Source organism: Leuresthes tenuis, unplaced genomic scaffold (genome assembly GCF_036924035.1).
Source record: "Leuresthes tenuis unplaced genomic scaffold, fLeuTen1.0.hap1 SCAF_24, whole genome shotgun sequence".
NCBI lineage: Eukaryota > Metazoa > Chordata > Actinopteri > Atheriniformes > Atherinopsidae > Leuresthes > Leuresthes tenuis.
In genome coordinates this window covers 29,370,179-29,388,797 of record NW_027325378.1, presented here as the reverse complement: position 1 = coordinate 29,388,797, position 18,619 = coordinate 29,370,179, and the positions used below count along the sequence as shown (strand labels likewise).

The 18,619-nt window shown below is 43.4% G+C and overlaps 1 protein-coding gene across 3 annotated transcripts in view; it reads left to right on the top strand.

Moving 5' to 3' along the window:
• The window catches only part of arhgap12b (Rho GTPase activating protein 12b), a 96,255-nt gene extending 78,356 nt beyond the window's left edge, over window positions 1-17,899 (top strand). For 2 of the 3 annotated variants that reach the window (XM_072378420.1, XM_072378418.1), the window contains exons 7-17: window positions 3,238-3,299; window positions 3,393-3,474; window positions 9,368-9,472; window positions 9,572-9,670; window positions 9,876-9,978; window positions 13,375-13,494; window positions 13,630-13,728; window positions 14,326-14,403; window positions 14,988-15,122; window positions 15,332-15,437; window positions 16,590-17,899. In XM_072378420.1, coding sequence (XP_072234521.1) covers window positions 3,238-3,299; window positions 3,393-3,474; window positions 9,368-9,472; window positions 9,572-9,670; window positions 9,876-9,978; window positions 13,375-13,494; window positions 13,630-13,728; window positions 14,326-14,403; window positions 14,988-15,122; window positions 15,332-15,437; window positions 16,590-16,764 — 1,164 coding nt within the window. In that variant the 3' untranslated portion in view covers window positions 16,765-17,899. The remainder of the gene's footprint in view (window positions 1-3,237; window positions 3,300-3,392; window positions 3,475-9,367; window positions 9,473-9,571; window positions 9,671-9,875; window positions 9,979-13,374; window positions 13,495-13,629; window positions 13,729-14,325; window positions 14,404-14,987; window positions 15,123-15,331; window positions 15,438-16,589) is intronic. The other variant, XM_072378419.1, reaches the window with a different exon arrangement.
• The last annotated feature ends 720 nt before the right edge of the window (window positions 17,900-18,619 follow it).

The following is an 18,619-nucleotide window of genomic DNA, read 5'->3' as shown; positions in this document are numbered from 1 at the left end:
CCTCCTGAGCTACAGCTCCAAATGCATCCTGTTACCAATGATCCATCAAAAGTTTCTACAACCTGATTGCAGTCCACCTGTGGTAAATTCAGTTGATTGGTCATGATATGGAAAAGCACAAACCTTTCTATTAAAGGTCCCATAGTTGACAGTAAATGTCAGAGCACAAACCAAGACCCAGTGAGCACAGTGCCCTCCATCATCTGTAAATGGAAGAAGTTTGGAACCAATTAAATTTTTCAATTCAGTTTGTTTATATAGTGCCAAATTACAACAAATGTCACTCAAGGCACTTTTAGTCCAAGTTCAAGCCAATTGGAGATCAATTCATTGTAATAATAATCCAATGAAATCCAATTAATTTATTTCAAAATATTCCAGTTCATATAGAGCCAATTCAAAAACAATATCCTAGCTAAGGAAACCAACAGATTGCACCGAAACTTCAGTCCAATCTCCCGTCCTGAGCCTGAGGGACTGTGGAAAGGAACGAGTCCCTTTTAACAGGAAGAAACCTCTGGCAGAACCAGACTCAGGAAGAAACCTCTGGCAGAACCAGAACCAGGAGGAAACCTCTGGCAGAACCAGAACCAGGAAGAAACCTCTGGCAGAACCAGACTCAGGAAAGGTGGCCATCCACCTCGACCAGCTGGGGTTTGAGAAGACAGAAAAGAGGGAAAAGAGGGGGAAAAACACCATAACACCATTCAAAGGATACCTGTTGGAACAGGGAAACACAAGTTAATAACCACAATAATGTCACATGGACATAATATCATTTGAGAAATTAAACAGGGGGAAAAAGAGAGCAAAGTGAGGAAAGGTGTGACAGATGAGGTCCCCCAGCAGTCTAAGCCTATAGCAGCTTAACTATGGGATGTTTCAGGATTACCTGAGCCATCCCTAACTATAAGCTTTATCAAAAAGGAAAGTTTTAAGCCTAATCTTAAAAGTGGAAAGGGTGTCTGCTTCCTGGACATTTACTGGCAGCTTATTCCACAAGAGAGGGGCCTGATAACTGAAGGCTCTGCCTCCCATTCTACTTTTAGAAACTCTGGGAACAACAAGTAAACCTGCAGTTTGGGAGCAAAGTGCTCTGTTAGGAAAATATCTTACAATGAGATCTTTAAGATATGATGGAGCTCGGTCATTAAGAGCTTTATATGTGAGGAGAAGAATCTTAAATTCTATTCTGAATTTAACAGGGAGCCAATGAAGAGAAGCTAAAACTGGAGAAACATGATCTCTCCTGTTAGTTCTCATCAGAACTCTGGCTGCAGCATTTTGGATCAGCTGGAGGCTTTTCAGAGAATATGTGGGACAGCCCAATAATAAGGAATTACAGTAGTCCAATCCTGAAGTAACAAATGCATGAACTAGTTTCTCTGCATCACCCTGAGACAGGATGTTCCTGATTTTAGCAATATTACGAAGGTGAAAGAAGGCAGTCCTAGAAACCAGTTTTATATGTGCGTCAAATGATGAATTCTGGTCAAAAATAACTCCAAGGTTCCTCACTGTAGAACTAGAAGCCAAGAAAATACCATCTAGAGTAACTATATAACGAGACAATTTCTCCCTGAAGCGCTCGGGTCCAAAGAGAACAACTTCAGTTTTGTCTGAATTTAAAAGCAGAAAGTTCTGAGTCATCCAGGTCTTTATGTCTTTAAGACAGGCTTGTAGTCTGACCAACCTATTGGTTTCATCTGGTTTCATAGATAAGTACAGCTGAGTATCATCAGCATATCAATGGAAATTTATGCCATGCTGTCTAATAATGTTACCTAATGGAAGCATGTATAAAGTAAAAAGAATCGGTCCAAGCACAGAACCCTGAGGAACTCCATGACTTACTCTGGTGTGTGAGGAAGATTCTTCATTTACAAGAACAAACTGGAATCTATCAGATAAATATGACTTAAAGCAGCCTAATGCAGTTCCTTTAATCCCAATAACATGTTCAAGTCTCTGTAACAGAATGCTGTGATCGATCGTATCAAATGCAGCACTGAGATCCAACAGGACAAGCACAGAAACAAGTCCGCTATCAGAAGCTAACAGGAGATCATTGGTAACTTTCACCAGTGCTGTTTCTGTGCTATGATGCACTCTGAATCCTGACTGAAACTCTTCAAACAGATTATTTCTATGTAAATGATCACAAAGTTGAACTGCAACTATTTTTTTCAAGAACTTTAGACAAAAAAGGGAGATTGGATATAGGTCGATAATTAGCCAACACTTCTGAATCAAGAGTAGGTTTTTTAAGTAAAGGTTTAATTACAGCAACCTTAAAAGTCTGAGGTACATATCCTATCAACAAAGACCGATTGATCAAATCCAATATGGAAGTGTCAGTTAAGGGGAAAACCTCCTTGAACAGTCTGGTTGGGATTGGGTCTAAAATACAAGTTGATGGTTTAGAAGAGACTATTGCTGTTGTTAGCTCAGAAAGATCAACTGGGCAGAAGCTGTCTAAATACAAATCAGGTTCTAAAGATACTTCTAAAGCTGCTCTACTTGATGATACATCAGTGATAATAGTGGGAAGGATTCCATTAATCTTCTCTCTGCTAGAAATAATTTTATTGATGAAGAATCTCATGAAATCATCACTGCTGAGAGTTAAAGGAATACATGGCTCAACAGAGCTCGGACTCTTTGTCAGTCCGGCTTCAGTGCTGAAAAGAAACCTGGGATTATTCTTATTCTTATAAAGTTTAAAAAAACAAACTTGCTTCACTTTGACATTATGGGACATTGTATGTAGAGTACTGAGGTAAAAGATTAATTTATTCTATTGTCGAATAAGGCTGTAACATGGGATATTGTGGAAAAAGTGGAGTGGAGTGTCAATACTTTACAGATGATCTGTATGTTGTGTTTCCAGTTCAGAATATTCATCCTTGATTTTCTCTTTACTGACCTCAGACTTCATGTGCCCTCTTGTAGTGAGCTCTTAGTTTTTAGCTTCTCACAATGTTGTGCCTCTTCGTATGCTTCGACACTGAAGCAGGGCTCTCTAGACTCACACTCCATCTGTTGCATGCTGCACCCCACATCTCACTGCATCCAGTTTACACATTGCCAATAACTCTCGTTACAAGTGTTAACACGAGCATCAGGGTGTCACTTGCTGGTGAGAGTTGGACAGGACATGAGGAAACAACAGCTATTAGCATGTGTGTATGCTTCTGTGCATGTTTTTATATGCGTTCCGGTGTCTTTTCTCCACAGCCCTCAGAGAAATGTGGAGTCCTCAATGTCACCAAAATCACAGAGAATGGAAAGAAAGTCAGGTTGGAATGAATTTTTTAAAATCATAATTTATTTTACATACTATTTTTTTCAATGTGTAGATTGTTGTTGATGTGTTTAACCCTGACAAACAGGAAGAACTGGACCTCCTCGTGGACCGTACTGCAGAGTTCCTCCCTCCTCTTTGCAAAGGGTCAAGGGGTCAGCACCTCCTGGGTATGTATCCCATTAGCCTCTCCTGTTTCTGAGCCATTTGTAACATTCTGTTTATCTCTTTGACTTTTCCCTTATCTTTGTTTCTGTATAATCACCTAATTTGGCTCTCATTTAATTTTCACTCTCAAGAAGTTTCTGTCTATACAAATGAGCTGCTCAAAGTATCTAACCAGTGTCCAACTTCAGTTCTAACTCTGAGATTTTTTATTCTTATGGGCAGTATCGTGTGCACACGGTGGCACGTTCCAGCTGGTTCTTGTGCTCAGTCAGGGTTTAGAAATACACACAGCATCACTGGACCTTATTAAAGAAGCCCTTACACAAACACCACACACACATATATAGCAGTCCAGGTCACTGTCAATGCAAACCAACACTTCTAGGCCATAAAGAGGTTATATATGAATACATGTTATTAGATTTTTCCTTTTCCTTGTGGCGGTAAATCCAGTATGACAAAACAATGGTCAGATTTTGTTGTTGAAAATCTTAACAACACCTAAACCAAAGACTTTGTGTTCATTGATATGCTGATAACAAGAACTAATGGAAAGTTTCTGCTTTTCTTGTAATACTAAATATGTGTATGTATACTCGCACGTTTCAAAATGCCTGTCTACGGATTGCTGTGTGAACAGCTCACGCTCCTGAAGTGACCCGCATGTGCAGTTGATCATTGATGACATCATGCCCAAAGCCCACGCCACAATGGAGTTTATGGAATTTCTCTGGCGCGCCGCTGTCACTATGGAAACGGCAGGAAACAAGCACATCTGAGCAGAGCAACACTAACAAGAGCTGTAGCTCAGGAGGAAGAGCAGTTGCCCACCAATCGGAAGGTCGTGGTTCGACTCTGGCTTCCCCGGGCTACAACACTGGGCAAGACACTGAAACTCACGTTGCCTCCCAGTGTATCATTGGGGAATTAATGTGTGTATGAATGATTAGAAAAAAGCACATAGTTACATATCCTAAGACGTGCTGTATGAGTGCGTGTGAGTGGGTGAATGCGGCATGTAGTGAAGCGCTTTGAGTGGTCAGTTAGACTAGAAAAGTGCTATACAAGTACAGTCCATTTAATAATAATAGAAATAGAAAAATACTTTATTCATCCCCCAGTGGGGGGAATTCAAATAAGTCGAGTAGCTCAAAAAATAATAAATATTTACAATGATTGCATACTACACAACAACAATAATAATAATAATAATCAATGACGAAATGAATAAATAAATTTAAGAAGAACATTTCAGCAGTCACTGTTAAAAAGCCTTATGGCTATTGGGACAAAGGACCTCCTGAACCTCTCAGTCCTGTAGTGCAGTGAGATGAGCCTCTCACTTGTCTTCTACCTACTACAGAACTGGCCTTTTTTACCAGTTTGTCCAGACGCCAACAGTTTTTGTCTGTAGTGCAACTCCCCTAGCAGACAACAGCATAGAACAGTGCCCTCTCAGTGATAGTGTGATAAAACATACATATCATATCACTACAGACAATGAAGGACCTGAGACGTCTCAGGAAGAAGAGACGGCTCTGGCCTGTTCACTGCTTCTATGTTGGCAGACCACTCCAGTTTATTATCCAGCACCACCCCCAGGTATTTGCAGGTCTGAACAGTCTCTATCTCCCCTCCATAAATGCAGACTAACTGGTATGGAGTTTTACATCTCCCGAAGTCCACCACCATCTCTTTGGTTTTGGTAGTGTTCAGGAGCAAAAAGTTATTTTTGGTCCAGCCATAGAAGGACTCCACAAGGTCCCTTTACTCCTTCTCCTGTCCACAGCACACACATGCCACAGCAACCGTATCATCCGAATACTTCTGTATGTGGCAGGACTCTGAGTTGTACCTGAAGTCTGATGTGTACAGGGTGAAAAGAAAAGGAGCCAAAACAGTACCCTGCAGAGCCCCAGTACTGCATTCCAGTGTTCCAGAAACACATCTCCCCATCCTGACATACTGTGGTCTGGCAGTCTAATAGTCTATAATCCACTATGTCAGGGAGGGGAACACACCCATACCTAGAAGCTGATCTTTCAGTATGGGAGGCTGTATAGTGTTGAAGGCACTGGAGAAGTCAAAGAACATGATTCTCACATATGAACCAGGCACATCCAGATAAGCATATGCCCAATGCAGCATGTACAGAATCGCGTCTTCCACTCCTATGTGTTACTGGTAGGCAAACTGGAGGGGTTCAAGATCCTCAGCAACCTGCAATCTCATGCGACTAACAAGGAGTCTCTCCAAGGTCTTCATGATATGAGATGTCAAAGCCACCGGTCTGTAGTCATTCAGCACCACCGGTTTCCCTAATTTGGGCACCGGTATGAGACAAGAAGCTTTCCACAGCACTGGGACTTTTTCCATCTGAAGGCTCATATTGAAGAGCCTATGAAGAGGGACTGCTAGTTGACCAGCACAGTCTCTCAGAAGCCTTGGACAGACTCCATCTGGGCCTGCAGCCCTTTCTGACAGAAGTCTCCTGAGCTCAGCTCAAAACTCATCTATAATTAGACAAAGAGGTTGTAGCGGAGGGATGACGACAGGAGTGATGTTGCTATCAATTTTAGAGATGGGGTGGGGGTGCAGCTGGACAGAGGAGGGTAAGTGGTGGGAGTTGCTGCAGATGTGGAGGAGCAGGTGAAACGGGGAGGTCAGGCTGTGGGAGCAGCCACATGTGGAGGTGCAGCTGGGCTCAGGAGGCCTGGTGCTGGAAGCTACCGCAGAGGTGGAGGTGCAGCTGGGCTCAGGAGGCCTGGTGCTGGAAGCTACCGCAGAGGTGGAGGAGCAGCTGGGCTCAGGAGGTCTAGTGGTGGAAGCTGCTGCAGAGGTGGAGGTGTGGTTGGGTTCAGGAGGCCTGGCGGTGGAAACTGCCGCAGAGGTGGATGTGCAGCTGGGCTCAGGATGCCTGGTGCTGGAAGCTACCGCAGAGGTGGAGGTACAGCTGGACAGAAGAAGCCTGATGGTGAGAGTTGCTGCAGAGGTGGAGGTGCAGTCAGGCAGAGGAGGAGGCTTGGCTGTCTCTCTACCTTTTTCTTGTACTCCGCCTTAGTCTTTTTAAGCTCCCGTTGTACATTCCTCCACCTTTCTCCATCCCCATTCTGGAACGCCATCTTTTTCTGGTTCAGCAGGTCTTTGATGTCACTGGTGATCCATGGTTTATTATTAGGATAGCACCTTCCAGTCCTCACTGGAATCACAGTGTCCCTACAAAAGTTAATGTAGTCAGTGATGGTGCTGACCCTCCTGTCCATGTCAATGGCCATTTCTTCTTCCTCCAGCTGTACAGCCCAGTCTGTGACATCAAAGCAGTCTCTCAATGCATCACACGCTTCTGGTGACCACTTCCGGAAAGATCTGGTAACAGGAAGTCTTTGTACATAAGGTCTGTACGTGGGTTGTAGATAGACCATGCTGTGATCAGATCTACATAGTGGTGGAAGTGACACACAGTGGGTCTACATGATGAGATTAACTCGATAACAGCTGTAGTTGGGTTCTGCTCCTTATCGGAGGGTAATTATCCTTGGATATATGGCGGTGAATGAATGGAATCACTGGCACAAAGCATGCAATACCCCGGTACGATAGGTAGCACTGTACCCATTTCAACTATCGCTAATAGAGCCACTTCCTGTTGACGTCTTCACCGCCAACAACAACAAACTCAGGCATTCAGAAAGATGGCGAATGATGAGCAAGATGAAGCTACGTCCCTCTCCATCTGTGATGAGCTGGTTATGGCACAAACGCGATGCACAACGGCGCATTCTCCATTGCATTGTTTATTTCTTTCCGACGGCGATGACAAAAACAGTAATATCGTCTCCTTCGACTTCCGGGTGACGATCGTGGGGAAAAAATCCTGAGCCTGCGCAGAACCGATCCACTGTCGTCTACATGCATGTTCAGTGTACATTTGGATCGAGTTATCTCGGGGTCTTAATTCGATCGCAAGTAACCCGATCTGATCCATTTTTTTGTCAGATTAAGGTGTCTACATGAGCTGAATAACTCAGTCTTATTGTAATTCAGCCATTAATCCGATCCGATGGCACTCATGTAACAGCACTGATTGTCCTGTAAGTCCACATACTGTACAAAGCCAGTCAGTCAGTAGGATAGAGAGACATGGATTAAATCCCGTGTGATTGCAATGAATGCCTCAGGATGCCGAGTTTGTATTCTAGCAACGACGTTATGGATGACGTCACACAACGTTGTCGGTGCTGCCCTCGGTGGAATGTAAACAACCATGATGACTGTATATGGGAACTCTCTGGGCGTATAGAACGCACGGAAACCAACTGACAGCAGTTCAATGTCTGGACAACATATCCTCTCCTTAACGGTCACATTGCGGGGGTTAACCCATCTCTGATTAAAAATCAGGATAATAACCCCGCCTTTCCGCTTACCGCTCGTACTCTGTTCACGATCCGCTCGTATGGCTGTGAAGCCAGGTATATCCACACATAAGTCTGGTTTGTTGTCGTTCAGCCAGGACTCAGACAGACAGATCAAACTGCTCTCCTTATACAGCCGTTGGTTCCGCACAAGTGCCTCTAGCTCATCACACTTGTTTGGTAGCGAGTTAGTGTTTCCCATAATCACAGAGGGTAGAAAAGGCTTGTACCTCCACCTCTTGTTGTCCCTTTTTGCCTTTAGTTTAGCTCTGCATCCACGGTACAGCTTTTTTAGCTCGGTCGGAATTGGATGTTTAATTCAGCGCCCAATCTCTGACAGTGCCAACAGGTCTTCTCTTGTGTACACTGCTCTAGTACTGGGAGCAGTGCACATTGTCAAAAAATGAATAAATAAAAATAGCAGATCAATAAAAATCAATAAAAAAGTTTAGATAAAAACTAAAAATTACATATAATTGTATAAACGACAAACAAAATTGAGAGCTACACAGACTTGCTTCCAATAAGGCCAGCGCAACAATCATTTATAATTATAATAATATTGTAAGTAATGAAAGACCTGTCCAACCGGCCTTCCAGTCGGTCTCCACGCCAGAGCTGGTCTCCTTCGAGGCCGTCCTGCCCCAGCCGCCTGCTGCCGCCGAGGTCCTTTACCAGCACTCTGCTGACAAGGTCCTGTCCCAGCAGCCCGCTGACTCTGCCACGACCCACGACTGTGGTTCCAGCCATGACCAAGACTGTTGCCACGACCGAGCCTGTTGCCACGACCGAGCCTGCTCCGGTGGTCAGAGTCCCACCTGCCCACCCCAATTTGGGAACGTCTGGAAGCCGCTCCTCGAGGAGGGGGCTGTGGGCATCGCCAGGGTGGGCCGAGTGGCCTATGGAAGCCCAGGTGGGCTCATCCTTGTCCCCGCCGTCACCCATGGAAGCCCAGGTGGGCACACCCCCACCACTGACTTTACCAGTGGGAGTCCAGGTGGACCCACGCCTGTCCTCTCTGGCCCAAGGATCTCCTGTCCTCGCCTCGCTGCCCTGAAGGGGCGTCCGTGGCCTGATTCTGATTCGAAAAATATCAGATTAAATGCGACTTGTTCTGTTCACACTGCCAAAAGCAAATCAGATATGGGTCACATGTGAGTGAAAAAATCTGATTCAGGTCACTTGCAACTGCAGTGTGACCGTAGCCTCAGTCTGGGGATACAGTGCAGATATTATTAAATGTAACAGTTTATTCCGGTTATTATGTCATTATTATGATGCGTACTCGCCGTTCTAATATTCTATCTCAGTGCTTTCTGTGGAGCATTGGGCAGAAAGTTAAGTTCACAGCATTTTGGAATGAAACTCTGCCTGGTTTCCTTTCCTGTCAAACTCCTTCTGCAGACAGCAGTATGTCCTCATCATATCACATGTGTATCAGGCAGCAACTCTCATTCTATGTCTTGATTCTTATTTCCAGAAGTTTGGCAGCAATCAGTCAAAGCCAGAGTTCACCGTTGATTTGCGTGGGGCAATAGTGGACTGGGCCTCCAAGGAAAAGTCCAGCAAGAAACACGTCATTGAGGTACTGCGCACAGTGCTGCTGCTACCAACTTTGAGCTTCTGGGTCCAGATATCCAACAAGTTTGCTTATATTTGACCTACGATTGTTTCCCTCCCCCAGCTGAAGACCCAACAGGGCACAGAGTTGCTGATACAGTCAGAGATTGACAGCGTCATCAATGACTGGTATTGGGCCCTCACAGAGACTATTAACACGCATGTGAGTGGACATCCTCAGAGTTTTACCATCAATGTGAAAAAGATACCCGTAATTCATTCCAGGCTTTTTCTCTGTATAACAGCAGCAGAACTGAAATCACAGTAAACACCTGTCTAAAAACAACTTGAACAAAAAAGATGGGACATAAGAAAAAACACCCAGCTCATCTGACCCAAGTTAATCTTAAATGTTTCCTTTGGTCTAGGCATGGGAGTCAGATGAGGCCATTGAGGAGGACATGCCAGAGTCCCCAGGAGCCGAGAAACAGGACAAAGAGAAGGACCACCGAGACTCCAAGAAAAACAGAGGTGAGAAAAGCTGAGTCTGATGATGTCTCCATGGTAACACTTTGAACAGGGAGTACATACAGCAAATACACAGTATTTCTATGCTTGTAGAACCACCTTTAGCAGCAACAATTTGAGGCCAATGTTTTCTCTGTATCGTTATCAATCTCTTATATTGACATGGAGGAGTTTTTGCCCACTCTTTTTTACAATGTTGCTTACAGGTTTGCAACCAACCCTCAATTCACATCCCTTGTGAGCTCCCAGCACAGCATCTCAATCAGATTGAGATCTGGACTTTAATTGGACCATTGCAGCACCTTGAATCTTGCTTTTCAGCCATTCTGCTGTAGACTACCATGGGCCTCATGTACAAAGACTTGCGTGGATTTCCTACTGAAACATGGCGTACGCTCAAACCAAAATGCCCTCCAACGCAAAAAAATATTCGGATGTATCAATGTGTGCGCACGCATGAATCCAAGCACATTTCCTTTCTACATCCCAATCAACGTGGAACTGAGCGCACATTTCAGAGTACCTGACTCCTCCCTGTCCACGCCCCTACTTAAATATGCAAATCATATTTAAATGAGCCCTGCACCTGCGATCCCTCTCTCTACATGATCAGAAAATAAAGAAAAAAGAATGAGGAATGTCACAGACGGTGGAGGAGGTAGGACCCAGATGCAGTTCTTCAAGTTCAAAAAAGGTTTATTCCAACAAAAAACAATATTCTTCATTTCCAATAACAAACTGGAATCTATCAGATAAATATGACTTAAACCAGCCTAATGCAGTTCCTTTAATCCCAATAACATGTTCAAGTCTCTGTAACAGAATGCTGTGATCGATTATATCAAATGCAGCACTGAGATCCAACAGGACAAGCACAGAAACAAGTCCGCTATCAGAAGCTAAGAGGAGATCATTGGTAACTTTCACCAGTGCTGTTTCTGTGCTATGATGCACTCTGAATCCTGACTGAAACTCTTCAAACAGATTATTTCTATGTAAATGATCACAAAGTTGAACTGCAACTATTTTTTCAACAACTTTAGACAAAAAAGGGAGATTGGATATAGGTCGATAATTAGCCAACACTTCTGAATCAAGAGTAGGTTTTTTAAGTAAAGGTTTAATTACAGCAACCTTAAAAGTCTGAGGTACATATCCTGTCAACAAAGACCGACTGATCAAATCCAATATGGAAGTGTCAATTAAGGGGAAAACCTCCTTGAACAGTCTGGTTGGGATTGGGTCTAACATACAAGTTGATGGTTTAGAAGAGACTATTGCTGTTGTTAGCTCAGAAAGATCAACTGGGCAGAAGCCGTCTAAATACAATTCAGGTTCGAAAGATACTTCTAAAGCTGCTCTACTTGATGATACATCAGTGATAATAGTGGGAAGGATTCCATTAATCTTCTCTCTGATAGAAACAATTTTATTGATGAAGAATCTCATGAAATCATCACTGCTGAGAGTTAAAGGAATACATGGCTCAACAGAGCTCGGACTCTTTGTCAGCCTGGCTACAGTGCTGAAAAGAAACCTGGGATTGTTCTTATTCTCTTCTATCAATGATGAATAATAAGCAGTTTTAGCTTTACGAAGTGCTTTCTTATACGTTATTAAACTATCTTTCCAGACTAATTGAGACTCTTCTAAATTAGAGGAACGCCACTGTCTCTCCAGCTTTCTTGCAGTCTGCTTTAACGCACGCAGCTGTGAATTATACCAAGGAGCCAACCTCTTCTGACTGATTACCTTCCTTTTCAGAGGGGCAACATTGTCCAGTGTTGTACGCATTGAAGCTATAGTGCTGTCAACAAGAGAGTCAAGTTCTACTGGAGTAAAATTTAGGTAGCCGTCCTCTGTCATATCAGCACATGGCAGTGAAGAAAAGGATGATGAAATCAACTCTTTAAATCTGGTTACAGCATTCTCTGACAGACACCTTCTATATGTAGAATTCTTCTCAGAAACCGTGTAGTCAAGTAATGTAAATTCAAAAGTTATTAAAAAATGGTCAGACAAGACAGAGTTATGAGGGAACACTGTTAACTGTTCACTCTCAATGCCATAAGTCAGCACAAGGTCAAGGGTATGATTAAGGCAGTGAGTAGGTCTGTGAACACTTTGAGAAAATCCAATGGAGTCTAATATAGAATTAAAGTTAATATTTAGGCTGTCATTTTCAACATCTACATGAATATTAAAGTCACCCACTACAATGACTTTATCTGTACTCACCACTAACTGGGATAAAAACTCTGAGAATTCAGACAGAAACTCAGAATAAGGGCCAGGTGGACGATACACAACAACAAACACAAGAGCTTTTTGTGATTTCCACTTTGGGAAAAACTGAGAATCAGAGATTCAAAAGAGCTAAAACTAATCTTGGGTCTCGGACTGATTAGTAACCCTGATCTGAAGATAGCTGCCACTCCTCCTCCTCTGCCTGTGGTTGGAGGAACATGAACATTTAAATAGTCAGAGGGAGTTGATTCATTAATGCTAACATGATCCTCCTGCTGCAGCCAGGTTTCTGTAAGACAAAATATATCAATATGATGATCACAGATCAAATCATTCACTAACAGAGACTTCAAAGGGAGAGATCTAATATTCAACAAACCACATTTAATAGTTTGATGTTTTTGTTCAGTTAAAGTTTTTGCTCCTTTTGTGTTTTTTGATTGGGGGGGGGGGGGGGGGGCAGCATCAGGTGGAAAGCCGCAGAGAAGTGTGTAAGACTACAACTCTGCATCCTGGTCTCAACCCTGGGTTGTCATGTTTTTGGATGACTAATAAATTCGTCCATATTTCTAGAAATGAGAGCCGCTCCTTCCAAAGTGGGATGGATGCCGTCTCTCCTCATCAGACCAGGTTTTCTCCAGAAAGATTGCCAATTATCTATGTAGCCCACGTTGTTTGCTGGACACCATCTAGACAACCAGCGATTGAATGAGGACATGCGGCTAAACATGTCATCACTGGTCAGATTTGGCAGGGGTCCAGGGAAAACTACGGAGTCCGACATTGTTTTGGCAAAATTACACACCGATGCAACATTAATTTTAGTGACCTCTGATTGGCGTAACCGGGTGTCATTACCGCCGACGTGAATAACTATTTTACCGTATTTCCGCTTATCCTTAGCCAGCAGTTTTAAATAGGATTCTATGTCGCCCGCTCTGGCCCCTGGAATGCATTTGACTATGGTCGCTGGTGTCGCTAATGCCACGTTTCTGACTATAGAGCTGCCAATTACCAGGGTTTTGTCCTCAGCGGGTGTGTCGCTGAGTGGAGAAAATCTATTTGAAACGTGGACAGGTTGATGGTGAACCACGGGCTTGACTTTAGGACTATGACTCCTCTTCCTGACAGTGTCTTCCTGTCTTCCCTCAGTGATGAAGACTTCATTGAGCATGGACTCATCAGACCAAAAGAAAACCAGGATGAAGCTGAAGAAGTTCCTGACACGGCGACCCACATATCAGGCTGTCCGTGACAAAGGATACATCAAAGGTATCGTCCTGGATTCAGTCGAGAACCCCCAATCTACAAAAATGTTAAATGTCACAGAGCTGAAATACAGTCAGTTTTGGAGGCCATCTACGGGACAGGATGAAGTTGAGTTAATGTGTGTTTGTCTGACCACAGATCAGGTGTTTGGCTGCAGTCTGACCAGTCTGTGCCAGCGGGAGAACACATCTGTGCCTAACTTTGTTCAAATGTGTATCGACCATGTGGAGAACACAGGTATGATCAACAGCTGCCTGATCCTGAAGGCCTTTCACACATTCTCCCTTTTAATTCATTTGATGACCTTTAGACCATGTCTGGAGTGGATCCGGTTCAGTTTTCAGAAATGTCACAGATTTCACTGAATTAAAGCAGGCAAATGTAAGGTTGCCTCGTTTTAAGATACAGTGTTCCTGCCAATCATCACGTCTGGGTTAATAATGGTTAAAAACTTCAGAATAGTCACAGAACTCATTGAGAAGCAGCAGGCTTAAAGAGGAACGTTGACTGTGAAGAGCTGCATATCTGGAAAAACAGGAGCAGAAAGAGTATTTGTGTAGATGTAGGATTCAAATTTATGTATGGTTACGTTTGACAGTGCTCAAGACACATTTGAAATAGTTCACACTGCTAAAAGAATGCAGGTGTATGCAGCCTGGACCACTTCGACACGTGGTCTGACTGATCTCTGTGTGTACGGGATGAATGGTCAGCTTGTGATCGGATCACCCCAGATGTAAGCGAATGCCACACGTGATCAGCTTGTGATTTCAGGAGATGTGCATATATAATGTGACTGTTTTTGTCCCACCACCTCTCCTGACTCCCCTGCAGGTCTCAATATTGATGGCCTGTACAGAGTGAGCGGGAACCTGGCAGTGATTCAGAAGCTCCGATTTGCTGTTAATCATGGTAGGTTTCCACTGCAGTTTCTCCCGATCACCAGTAAATGCCCTTATACACACATCTGTCTCGCTCCCAGCCCCCACAGTCAGGTATTTATGCAGATAGACAGACGTGGACTTCTCCAAAAATGTAAAAAGAGTGTAGATTTCAAAGATGACTCGACAAGTTAGTCAAATGCTGACTGGTTGAATGTTAGCTGGAAGAGGAAAGCATCAGGTTTCTTAACAAAGAGGATGGAGCACCAAAAACAGCTTCTCTGGTAATACTTCATTATTTGCCACTTAGTTTCCCTCCGTCATAAAGCAGATCTTTGTCCACTCTGACTTTTCCACAGCAGAGCAAGGCTAAAGGACCAACAGCAGCACCAATACAACTGAGGGCATCCCACTGCTCAGATTGTTCTCCTTATCTATGACTGATAGGAAGACACTTTTAGATGTAGGTGTGTGTTTGCGAAGCTCCAATGTGCAGAGCCCACAGAAGTATGTTTGGCCATAATTGTGCAGCCAGTCTGGATGATGTGTGGGATCAGTGTATTATTAATTATCTCTTCCTAATGATCTCTTGTCGTCCTAATTGGTTTGTGTCAGATGAGAAAGTGGATCTAACTGACGGTAAGTGGGAGGACATCCACGTCACCACCGGAGCTCTGAAGATGTTCTTCAGGGAACTTCCTGAGCCTCTCTTCTCTTATGGATCCTTCAGTGACTTTGTGAACGCCATCAGTAAGTCACTTGTTTAATGTTTTCCAGCTCATCTGTGTTCTGAAGACACATGACAACATTAAAGCATTCAAGGGCCAGAGAACCACAACTCTGTTGGGGTTAAAAAGTAACCCTAACCTTGGTAAAATGTTGTCACTTGATGTTTTAGTTCTTAATGTGGCCACAAGATGGCAGTCTGCATATATCCATTTGCTGTTTTTCTGCTTCAGAATGCTCCGACTACAAGCAGAGAGCAAATTCTATCAAAGACTTAATCAAGAAGCTGCCAAAACCCAACCATGATACAATGCAGGCTCTCTTCAAACACCTGCAAAGGTAGGAAGAGTGCACACACTGTGTATCCACTGCTTATTTACTTTACTCACAGCTTACCAACAAAGTCTAAGATAATCTTATGTAAGACCTCCACTGAGTGTTTAACTGCAGAGATGCTTCCCAACTGTTATTTATCCCAACCCAACAGTGGATGTATTGAAGCATCAGATTTCTAGAAAGACTGATCAGATTCTCAGGTTTGTTTCAATCCCAACATTCTTATTTATTTCAGAGGTATTAGTGTTCCTCATTAAATTTAACAAGGCGCGTTATCTGTTTGCTATGTTTTGTTTTGATGTTTCACAAACTAAGATATAATAGCAATGTTTTGTAGTATTAGTTCCAGTTCTGGCACATACATTCCCCAGATGAGTTATTAAAAGGTTCTTTCTCTAGAAGATACCTGACACCTGAGCTAACACATTGATCCATGTTACAGTATGCTCTGAACATAATGAAGTTATCGGTGCTTGGGTTAATGTGTGTACGTAGCTGAGAATGTGTGATGAAGCCGTGCTCACACTTGTGCTCTGACACTCAACTTGAAACTGGTTGATTCAGTTGGACTGCTTGAGTTGTAACCACTGTTAGGCCTAAGCTGTTCTGCTGTTTGACTGTTAGCGTGTACCTTCCCTCACACTGATCATTCTGTGGGCACACAAACCTCAGTCAGTGTGTATTCTTAGCCCAACGCAGCCAGTGGCAATATCATATGTTCACAATGACATTTGCTTAGGTTTCCAATTTGCATTTATATGGCACTGTGTTTGCTGTAATTCTGTACCTATGAAGTGGTGTTTCTTGAGGAAATTTATAGCGTGACATTCAGCATATGGAGGTTTACGTACACCAGCAGGCGGATTTAATCTTCCTTTTTCCTCCCTTCCATGAATATGTTATTGTTTTGTGCATCTACATGTAAGGATGTAGATTCTATTTAAAAAGGCTATAATGCTGTTGCCTGGAGCTTGTTGTAGGGTTAGTGTGTGTGTGTGTGTGTGTGTGTGTGTGCGTTCCCTCTGCACTTGATCTGAAGCCCTGAAGATGTGTGTGATGACTGTGATGTTGTTTCTCTTGATGAAACCCTGAAGCTGCACTGAGCCTAAAACCATTTCTGACTAGTCTCATGTCTTCTTCTAATCCTCTTTCCAGAGTGATAGACCACGGAGAGGCAAACCGCATGACTACCCAGAGTGTGGCTATTGTGTTCGGACCCACGCTGCTGCGCCCTGAGACAGAGACGGGCAACATTGCGGTCCACATGGTCTACCAGAACCAGATAGTGGAGCACATACTGCTCGAGTATGAGTGCATTTTCGGTAGGTAGAAGAGGAGGATGCTGAGCTTTTCATTCATGGACTTATAATTTGCCGTTTCTCTGACTGAACTGAACAATGCTGTGAACCAAGCAGCTGGGGAAAAAAATCTTAAATTACCTTCAGTACAAAAGTGTTGCACTTCCAAATATTCTGGAGAAAAAGACAGAATACAGATGTCAGATTTTTTTTAGTTGCCATTCCTGCTGTGACCAGCAGGCTGACGAACAGTTTGGTGCTGTGATGCTGTGTGGTCATCCATGTCATTTAGTGGATGTGTGTTTTCACACATTCTGGATCCCTGTGGCCAGTATTTCAAACGCCAAGCAGAGCCTCCTGGAATGGGATGGGATGTGTAGTTCACAGCAAACCTTACGGGCTGACCTGGTCGCCTGCACACCCCGCTCACAAGGAGCCAAACCTGAACTGGACCCGTTGTCTGTGATGTGTAAGTTCTATGTGCTTTTGAATCAGGTGGAACAATATTAAGAGACTTCCCACAATCTTCCCTTACTTTAGAAACACCATCAACCACCGCCTCACCCATGTTTTGAACCAGTGTTTGCCATAAACTGTGACAGAAGCACCCTGTGACCCCCCCTTCTGTGTGTATGATCGACACTGAGCAGAATCCTCCCATCTCACCACTTTGTACAAACTGTGTGCCGTATAGTGTTTTGGTAAAGTCTCTGTTACGCTGCTGGGGGATCGCCAGCTCTGTCTCAGTGTTATTAGACAACAGAGTGGATTTCTGGAGCCGTTTCACCCAAACTGTGGAACCCTCTCCTCACATAAGCTGATACTGAAGAGAAGGGAGGTGGTGCTGCAGATGTTGTATGGGTGGTGTTAGAATGCAGAGACTAGCCCTTCAGAGTCTTTGTACAATGACAGAAATGACTTGTAGCTCTAGTGACTGAGGTTCGTCTGCTTTGATGGTGATCGATTTAGATTTTGTCCATTTTAATTTAAACATGAGAACACACGGAATGTGGGGAGCAACAAACATGGTGGATTGTTACTTTTGTTTGCAGGTGTGTGTGTGTGTGTGGTGTTTGTGCATGGTCAGCTGCACTTTCTGAATGTAATTTTCAGGCTAACTGCTGTTTGTGAAATTGCCCTGTCTAATAAAAAGACAAACTAAATGTTGGTATGTTTTTGTCTCCTCTTGCTAACCTTCAATCAGCTCTACCCCCAGCACCACCACACACGCACAGCTTTAATTACATAATTTAATTAATTCACTCAACAGGGATATCCTGCTTATTGAAAAGACTGATTAAGCTTTCACATCTCAATCAATTACATTCATACCTGTTAATTATGAAATGAACTGAGGCATATTTTCAGATGTTTCTTGAATGCAGCACAACCTCTGCCACCCAGCTTCCATTAATCTGCTCTTGGATGGTGGTTTTGTCATTACTCCGCAGGTCAAACGCGGCTGCAGACCTGAAGGGTGTGGATTAAGTGATGTCTAATTAGATAATTGCCACAGTGTCAGGTTTGATTAAGAAGCAGGAGGCAGAGTGAGCGCTGATCCATTCAGCTTTCCTCTGTGTTTGGCTGCTTGTGTGTGTGTGTGTGTGTGTGTGTTTACAGGGAGATGTGCTTCTGATGTCAAACACATCTGTTATTAAAAGGGAGAAATGTTTGAAAAGTTAAGATTGATAAGGATGTCATTATCTGTGAGATGTCAAAAATATGAGTTAAATATTTGGTTAAATGATGGCAAATCACTTGTAGATCCAATATGTGAGGATGAGTGTTGTGTGCAGTTGTTTTCAGTCTCCTGCAGAAAGTGAACCTGTTGGTCAGCTGGGCTCAGGGATGATTCTAAAGTGTTCTAAGTGTTGCTATTCTGTTTGT